Here is a 9,378-nt window from a genome sequence, read left to right on the forward strand (position 1 = left end):
AAGAGACCTCTCTTTTCATGGTCACTGACTGCAATCTTATCTTCTATATCTGAGAGCCTATCTTCACATTCTTTTATTCTGTTGCGTACACTTTCAATAGAGTGTTTAATCTCCTGGATATCTGTTTGAATCTGTTTTATGGATTCCATTTCTTTCCTATGTTGGGCATTTATTTTTTCCATTTCTTTCTTATGCTGGGCCTTCACGGCTTCTATCATGGTCCTGAGCTCATCTATTTTTTTGTCAGTTTCTGCTCTAGAGTCTTGAATCATGACTTCCATTTTGCTCACTATCTCTATGGTTATCTCAGAAATTATTTCTGTTTTGAATTTTTCTAGAGCCTGATTGATCTGTTTTGTTACTTCCTGTGCTTTGAATTCAGGGTGTCCTGGTGGTTCACTATCGGCCTTTTCATCCTCATTTGCCCTACTGTTTGCCATTGGTGAACTGGAACTTTGTCCTTGTGTCTTGCTTAAGTGTTTTCTCATTTTAATTTTTGTTGTTGGACTGTCCTTGGTTTAATCTCTGGATTATCACCCAAATCTTCCTGATATAGTTGCACCCTAGCTTCTATGTCTCTAATGATCCATGGACATTCTCATCTTCATAACATCAGAGAAAACAGCTGATCAAATCAATGACAATGCTTTACCACAACTGATACAATCAGCAACACATTAAGATCAAGCACAACTTGGACACTGACCATCTGTGGTAGTCACTAGTCTATCACCCTTAAATCATTCGAATTACATTGAAATCAAGCAGCAGTCCAGAACATGTCTGCAGTGAACAAACTTTTCAATATAGTATATTTACCGTTTAATGGCTCAGACAGAGCGAGGATGCAAGACCCCTGATCTCAGTTAGCTGATTGCTGAACCCCATGATGCTGACTGACCTCAGGCTGCAAGGCCCAGATTGAGTTCCCCATCCTTCTGAATGGTTGAACTCCGCAACGTTCTAGTACAGGTTTCCCACGTCCTTTCTTTAAAAATGTTCAAAGTTGGGAACTCAGAAAAATACCCTTGATGACCACCTCTGTCTTTGCAGAGTGGGTCCAAAGACTTGCACAGTCAGGAGGTCTGAGAGTGCGGGGGGGTGGTGTGGAATTATGGGGGTTCAGGGACACCCGCGCGGCTACCTTCCCGGCACTTGAGCTATGGTTGCTAGGTCGGGAACAGGCGTGGTTCTCCTTCCCGTGGTGGATCGGGGCCCGGCCTACCTCCCGGTGCTTGAGTGATGGCTCCCTACCTACTATTCTTTGAGTGCCACAGCCCCTTGGGAAGTGCTGGCTGCAGTGGCTCCCCTGCCTTTGTTCCTGACAGGCACTCTGGCAGCTGTGTGTCTTGCTCACTTCAGTGCTGTTCCGGCTCATGGTTGGTTCTTAGTGACTCTCCATGTTGGGGCGCAATGATTTGCATCCTGGGCAGAAGGTCAGCACAAGCCCAGTTCGATGTCCGTGAGGGTCGGTAGCCTCAGATTAGACAGCAGATGCCCCTGCCAGGGCTGCCCTCAGAGTGGCCCGGGTTTGCTCTGAGAGCCCAAGCTGTGGACTCTCATCAACCTGCGGGGGACAGCACTGTTCAGACTTGGTGTTTTTGGGTGATGTGATCAGGTTTGGCCTGTCAGGGGGAGTCTTGGAATCCAGGCACTCCAGGCTGTGTAGCTGCCCATGCTGCCTGGAGGAGGAGAGAGGCCAGCTGAGGGTCTGTCCCAGGGTCCATTTGACTCTCAGGATGCCAGGGACAGACAAATCTCAGAGCCTGTGTGGCTCAGGAGCCAAATGCAGGCCTGGAGTGCTGCGAACCTGACCTGGCCTTTTCTTCCCTGCAGGGATGGGGCTGGCAACTCCTTCAACCTCTCACCCCTGTCACGTTATAGCGACAACTGGGAGGCTGTGACCAGGACAGGGGCCACTCTAATGATATTGTAACATGCTGGTCACTTTGACTGCATGCAGGCTGGCACAGTGCAGAAACAAGGACCCGGCTGCACCTGCCCAGACTTCCCACCCTTAGCGACACTGAGATTAGAAGTAGGTCTTGAGGGCTGGGGATTTAGCTCAGTGGTACCACTCCCTGCCTCACAAGTAGGTCTTTTTTGTTGCTGTTAATGCTTTTGAGACAGGGTCTCCATAGGCAGCCCAGGCTGGCCTTGAACTCACAGTGATCTTTTCCTCAGCCTCCTGAATCCTGGGATTACAGGCATGACAGATGTGTTGTTTTAAACTGCTAAAGTAGCAGTGATTTATTATGCTGGCAGAGCTACATAGTGTGGAAGTTCAGACAGAGTCTGCTTTGTGGGTCACCTTTACTTGAAAATAGAAGCATTTTCTACTGCTCCCTTCATTCTTTGACAAGTGTCCTTTTCCACTCCTATGGCCAAAGAGAGTTCCCAGTGAAGCCCTGTGAGATAGGAGAGTGTGGAAGAGGAGCTCCTTGGACAGGTTCTCTCTGCAGAAGAAGAATGATATGGAAAGAGGCCCAGAGAAGGCAGCTGGCTTCTAAGATCACACAGCTCCACCACATTGGGGCCAGAGCTAAGCTCAGTGTCCTGTACGCAGCCCAGAAGTCTCCTTATTCAGAGCGTATGGTGTGATGAATATTTTGGGGGAAGATTTTTACTTCTCTGTTCTTTTGATCCATTTAGGGATATTTATTCAGTGAGAAAGCCTAAAAATCGAAGTTAAATAATTAGCGATGATAAACAAAGTTTGTTTTGTATTTTTTAAATCCAACTGTGGAATTAAAGTTGTTATTTGGAAGACAACTGCCTGTTTGGCTTCCCTTTTCAAACATTTCCAACTGGTTTTGCATTCTTGAGGATTTGAAATGCTCGTACAACCAAGAACAACAGAATAGTGAACAGAGACCTGTGAAAGAAAGACAAAAGGAATTAAGTTTTTTTTGGTTTCTTCTTTCCCTACCTCCTCTCTTTTTTTCTCCTTTTACATAAAAACTCTTGAGAAATTCTCCCTCTCTCTTCCCCCTCCCCCCTCTCCTTCTCTCTCCTGCTCCCTCTTCCCATCTCTATTTCTATCCCTTATCTCTATCTCTTTCCCTCTATCTCTTTTTTCAGTGATACTGAGGACTGAATCCGGGACCTTTGTACTGAGCTACACCCCAGCTCTTTTCTATTTTTTAATTTTGAGACAGATTTCTTGCTAAGTCTCTAAGCTGCCCAGGCTGGGCTGGAACTTGTAATCCTCCTGCCTCAGCCTCCCGGAATGCTGAGATCACAGGCATGTGCCATGACACCCAGCTCAAGGGTCTTTTCATACAGAGATGGGAAGATGACTCTCACTGAAAGAAAACTTTGAGCTTGTGTAACCAAATGAGCTTCTTCACACATCAATAAAGAGGTGGCTACAGGGTCCAGTCTTGTGATGGGCCTGTCCCGAGGCCCCCTGTTTCCTTCCTTCACTCTGGGATTTCCTTCCAGCCCACCTGTGGCCCAGGAGCACTAGAAGTCTCAGAGGGTAGCTGCGGGCATGAAGATGGCTTTCTGAGGTTGGGACATGGCTGCCCATGGGCTCACAGCAGCCCAGTGGCCATAGAGTGGCTGCATTGTGGGGTGGGGTTCTTGTGAGTGGTGCCACTATCCTCAAAAAGTAGCCTGCCGTTGGTTTCCTGCTTCCCATTTAACCTTTGATTCAGCGGATACAACTCTCTGGAGGCCCGCTCTTAGGGATGGCCCAACTCCACGCAGGCTGAGCGGAAGGGAAAGGATAGGCCCCAGGTAGAGGAAAGAGAAAGTGAGCACTCTCAAGTCTTGGGAATGCTGTCGCCAGCCTGCTCTGAACTGCGGCCTTTCCAGTCTAAAGCAAAGGTGACAGTCAGTGCCCTGTGACCCCAGCCTGGGGCAGGTTAGGTGAGCTGTGCAGACACTGTGTACAATGTGGCTGATGGATGGATGGGTACGCATAACCACACCTCGGCATGCACAGTGGATGCCTGGAGGGCTTGGAAGTAAAGGATGCTGATGCAGCACTTATGTATACTGTTTGCTGGCCTGAGCGCCTCCTACACAGCCACCACCTCACACGAGACAGACACTATGAGAATCACGCCTAGCGTATGGATAAATAAACTGAGTCACGAGATTTTAAGGTACTTAAGTGGAGTATGTAGATCCAGGCTCGGGTAATGAGGTTCTGGCACCTGTGTTCTTTCCATCACATTCTCCTGCTCACAGATGAATGCAATGTGGACAAAGCAAAGGACCAAGCAGCCCAGGGACCCACCTCCCCTTGCTGTTCCCTTCCACTCCCGGACCCTCGCCATCTGTCTGGGCCTTTCAGATTCTCTTCCTTGATCTTGCTCCAGATTCCTGGATTCTGCCTCCTGCCACGTCACCATTGGATCACTGGCAACCTCTCTCATCTCTTCAGCATCTGCAGCTTTCTCCATATCACCTTCTGTTCCTGCCCTGTAGTCCAGGTCAATCATCTAGTTCATGAAGGAGACCAAAAAACAGCCACCGCCGATCCTTTGGCAAAGAAACTGCTTGGGTGGCTGCAACATGGAGTGGTCACACGTGAAGCACCTGACCATGCTAGCGCTACATTGATGCCTGACAGTCATCGAGTGGAAACTACCAGACTTGAGCCCCTGCTGGTGTTTCCCTTCAGGGCAGCATCAGGAGAACGAGGAGACACCACAACTGGGGAAGAGGCTACTGTCGAGTTCTGATCTGCTGCAACAGAGATTTTAAAAATAAGGTTCCAAACAGCTTACAGAGAAAGGGGAGCTGGGAAGCTGGGCATCTCCCATCCAACATCTGCAAGCAGGCTTTTTGGCACCAGGCCAGGTTGTGGGACCTGCATGTCAGAGTTAGGCTAACTTTTTTTTTTTCTCTCATTTTGTCAAAGTTCTTTTAAGTTCATCACAATCTCTTTTTCCAACCTGAGAATGATTTTGGACATTTCTAGATTACTGATCAAAAGCCAGGTATGGTGGTACACGCCTGTAATCCCAGTACTTGAGAGGATGAGGCAGGAAGATTGCCATGAGTTTGAGGCCAACCTGGGCTACAGAGTGAGTTCAAACCCAGGCTGAACTACACAGAGAGTCCCTGTCTTAAAAAAAGAACAAAACAAACCTTAAAAACCCATTTTACAAATGGAGATTCTTGTAGTGATTTTTTTCCCCTAAAAAACCTCTTTATTTTATTTTATGTTTTTTGTGGTACCAAGGATCCAACTCAAGACCTAGCACTTGCAAGGCAGGAGCAGCACCGCTGAGCTAAATCCCCAGCCCTGTTTACTTTGCTAAAGGCAGTGTCTCTCAAACTTATTGAAACAACCCGTCTTAGTTATTTTTCTCATTGCTAAAAAAAAAAAATGCTAGACACCCAAAGTTAAGGAAGGAAAGATTTATTTGACTCATAGTTCATAGAAGTTTCAGTCCTTAGTCAGCTGGCTCCAAAGCAGGGTAACATGGCAGAGGGTCATCACAGAGGAGGAACAGTTCGGGCAGAAGGTAGCAAAGCAAAGCAAGCAAGAGGGAAGACAAGCCTCTCCTGTCCTTTATATTGTATCTAGGCTATTGGGATTAGGGTGATGCCAACCAATCAGTGGACTGATTTAGTAATCACCCACCCTTAATCCTAGTATTGCACCAATCAGTCACATACACTAGATTCAGCCACCTTTGAAAAAGCTCCACCTATGACCACATAAAGCTTTGGGGTGGGGGGGATATCTAGACACAAGCTGCAATGAACCATTATGTTTTGGGTAATAATACATAAACGTCTCATTGTAGCACATAATTTAGCATATATATATATTACTCTACAAATTAGAGTTAATCAAAATGCGGTGATAGAAATCAAAGTAGAGCTACGTGTGGTGATGTATGCCTCTAATTCCAGCACTCCAGGATGCTAAGGCAGGAGGATCACAAATTCAAATCCAGCTTGGACAATTTAGTGGCTTAGCAAGACCTTGTCTCAAATTAAAAACTAAGTAAAGGAGTTGGGGATGTAGCTCATTGTGAAGGCCCTGGGTTCAATTCCCAGAACTGCAAAATAAATAAATAAGCACAAATCTGGAGGGTTTTTTTTTTTTTAGTTATTTTTAAATAGGGGGAGAAATCAATGACATTTAGTCAATTTACACCTGAGATAAAAATAATTATGAGTTTTAGAAGCACAAAAGATTGTCAGTGCCAGGGACAAGAATAAAAGGCACTTTTAAAAAGGTAAGGTTAGGGCCAGGGATTTAGCTCAGCAGTTCAGTGGCTTGCCTTGCAAGCGCAAGGACCCCAGTTCAAGCCCTGGTACCAAAAAAAAAAAAAAAAAAAAAAAAAAAAAAAAAAAAGTAAGGTTAGCTTAAGATGTGTTCAGTCAGAACATATGATGCCCAACAGAAGACTGGTGATGGAATGAGGGAACAGATGGACCAGAACCAGAAATGTATTGCCTATAATGCTAAGCATCACTTTGGCCTAATCTGTGTCCCTGCAGTGGGTAAGATTTCCCCTGAGCAATGGTGAAATGTACTTCCTGGCACTCCTGGAGATTTCAGGGTTCCATCTGCCACTTTCAGAGTAGCTATTAAATGGCACCCGGTCATGGCCCTCTGTGGCCACCACTTCAAAGACTGAGCTCCCATATCTTTGCTAAACGTAAACATGGAATTTAGTTGTGTCCCAAAGAATTATTGAAGACTCACTGCAAATCAGAGTAGAAGAAAAAACATTTTTAAAAATATAGGTTTTACCAGCTTGGTTTTACCGAGCTTTTCTTGGTCGATGTACCAATGGATCCCTTTTTAATATAGTTTAAGTCTTCAGTAATATAATTTAATATAATTTTATAGTCTAATACAGTTTTAGGGCTTCACCTCGTTAATCTGTTTTCTCCTACAACCCTGCCCTGCTGTCGCTGAGGTTTAACTGACTTGCTTTGCTGTGGCCATCTTCTTTTCGTCCTGTTCCATCCTGCAGCAGCTCTACATGAAACAGAATAGATCTGTCTTTCTGGAAGCATGATGGCACTGAAGGGCTTGACTATAGCTTCTATGTAATCTCCTTTCTTAAACTGTTCTCTTCCTTCTTCCTTTAGTCTGGTGCTCTCTTCTCTTCTCTTCTGTTTCTTTCCATCTGGCATATTTTGTTCCAGTTCTATTAAGTATTCTTCATGCAGTTCAGAGGAATTCACATTATCAGCAGCTTTGTTCTGAACCTTATCCACCCCTGGATCCTCCTCAAATGAGGCACTGCAGTCGTGAGAACATTCTTCTCTCCAGTCTGGGAATGCCGATCCTTGGGATCAGAAACTGCAGGCCTGGCACACTCTGCTTCCTGGGGATTTGTAACCTCCAAACCACTGAACAGATGCTCTGGAACCTTACAGTTCTCTGACTTCTCCTCCGTGCTGCCTTCAGTTAGGGAGGTGAGGCTGAAGGTATCCTCACAGCTCTCTGCCAGCTTCTACCTTCCAAGACTCTCAACTGCTGTCAGTTAACCAGTTAATCACCAAGTGATGTGGGTAGTGCTGAGTTTGGGTTGTCTGGTGAAGAGGGGCCAGAAGCAGCAGGACAAATATGTACGTGATCTGTCCTGGCACATATGTACTTGCCCTTTTCAGATGCCCAGGAAGCTGGAGTTCCTGGACTCCCGGCACAGCCATCGGGGCCTTCTGGCTGAAGGAGCTGTCATTCCAGAAAGCACTCACTTTGACTTCTGCTATGGCAGCTCCAGCGAGTCCCTTTCTCCTCCGTGCCCACATCCTGCTCTGCAGACTTTCACTGGACTGAAGGGTGTGGCCTCCTCAGAGAAAGAACAGCCCTGATTAGAACAAGAGTAATTTCAGGTCTGGGGGTGTACAGTGGTGAAGAGCTTGCCTAGCCTCTGCGAGGCCCTGTGTTGACTCCCAGCATGGAAAAGAAAAACAAAGTTCAGGGATATATCAGGATGAATTTATGAGGGTCATGGGAGACGAAATATGTGACATTTGCTTTAAATTACTTCAGCGGTGATAGCTACAGATGACATCAAAAAACTGAGGGGGGCAATAAATAAAGGAGAACTGCAGAATGTTGACCCTTGTGGAAGCTGAGCCATGTAATTTATGTCTAAAGTTGTTAACAGCATTCAAAGAGCAAGAAGCAAACAGAAGAATTCTAACAGTGGCCATAGGAAACAGATACCCTGGGCAAGGGAACATTTTTTAAACATTATCATTATTATTATTAAAGCATTATTAAAACTCCTGAGTCGAGAGACAGAGCCCTCAGTCCTGGGATCTTGGATCCTCGGGACGCTGCTGAAAGCCTACTCTGGGATCTGTGAAGTGGGGCCCGATGACGCCGGTACTGTAGCCGTTGGAGCAGCTGCAAAGTGCACTCCGCTGCTGTTGGGAAGGAATTGGCAGCTGTCAGGGTGAAGCATCGTGGCCGGAAGAAATGGTCAAGATTAGTCGTAAGCTCACAAGCAGACACGGAGAGCACAGAAGGCAGACAGGAAGGAGTGTGCCCTTCTTCTCCAGCCATCTCTCTTGAGCCCCCAGTTACCAGAACTTGAGAGGGCCAGCTGCAAAGCAGACACGCTCTGTGCCCCAGCTCCAGCGTCACGCAGTGTGGCGTGGAGAGCCGGTTATCAGGAGACAATTACTGACTGGCACCATGCCAAAGTAACTCATTCACGAGACAGCCCTTGCACACCTGCCAGCTGTGAGGGATTCTTCCAGATGTGAAGGATTCAGTATTAACACAGTGGACACAATTGCTGCCTGGCTTTGCAGTAAACCTTGACTTTTCTTGTGTGTTTCTTTCATTATTCTATCAGGTCCCAGCTCTGATTCCACCCTGGCTGCTATGTACCCCATCGTGGTATGGGGTTGCTTACTGGAGCAAAGTAGGCATAACATGGAATTCACCATCTTCATTATTTTTTAGGGGTACAGTTCAGGGACAGAAAGTGCATTCACACTGTTGTACAGTTACTACTACTACCTATCAGTAGCACTCTTCTTCATTTTGAAAAAAAGGATTTTTTTTTGGTACCAGGGATCGAACTCTGGGCCCTGGGCTTGCAAGGCAGGCATGGTGTCGCTGAGCTAAACCCCTGGGCCTCATTTTGAAAATTGAAACTCCACACCCATTAAACATGAACTTTTCGTTTTCTCCTTCTCCAGTCCCTGGGAACCACCACGATACTTTCTATCTCCATGAATTTCACTACTCTTGGCAATTCACATAAATAGATTCCCCCATGACTGTATTATTTCACTTATCATATACATAAGGTCCATCTATGTTGTAGCATATGATAGAATTTCCATCTTTTTGCCCCATCTTTTTTAAGGCTGATTTTGTACTTATAAAGCCGCATTTTTGCATTTTCTATTGTGTTGTGATATCTGTCACAT

At 46.0% G+C, this 9,378-nt stretch overlaps 1 protein-coding gene across 1 annotated transcript in view; it reads right to left on the reverse strand.

The window, feature by feature from the left end:
- Positions 1-8,500, reverse strand: part of Igf2r (insulin like growth factor 2 receptor) — a 163,559-nt gene extending 155,059 nt beyond the window's left edge. Inside the window, exons 1-4 of the mRNA XM_010631164.3 lie at positions 8,287-8,500; positions 7,584-7,775; positions 4,601-4,698; positions 4,117-4,451 (exon numbers count right to left, since the gene is read on the reverse strand). Coding sequence (XP_010629466.1) covers positions 4,117-4,451; positions 4,601-4,698; positions 7,584-7,775; positions 8,287-8,500 — 839 coding nt within the window. The remainder of the gene's footprint in view (positions 1-4,116; positions 4,452-4,600; positions 4,699-7,583; positions 7,776-8,286) is intronic.
- Positions 8,501-9,378: the final 878 nt, after the last annotated feature.

The sequence above is a fragment of the Fukomys damarensis genome, unplaced genomic scaffold, assembly GCF_012274545.1.
Source record: "Fukomys damarensis isolate Sample0158 unplaced genomic scaffold, DMR_v1.0_HiC HiC_scaffold_14, whole genome shotgun sequence".
NCBI classification, from domain to species: Eukaryota; Metazoa; Chordata; class Mammalia; order Rodentia; family Bathyergidae; genus Fukomys; species Fukomys damarensis.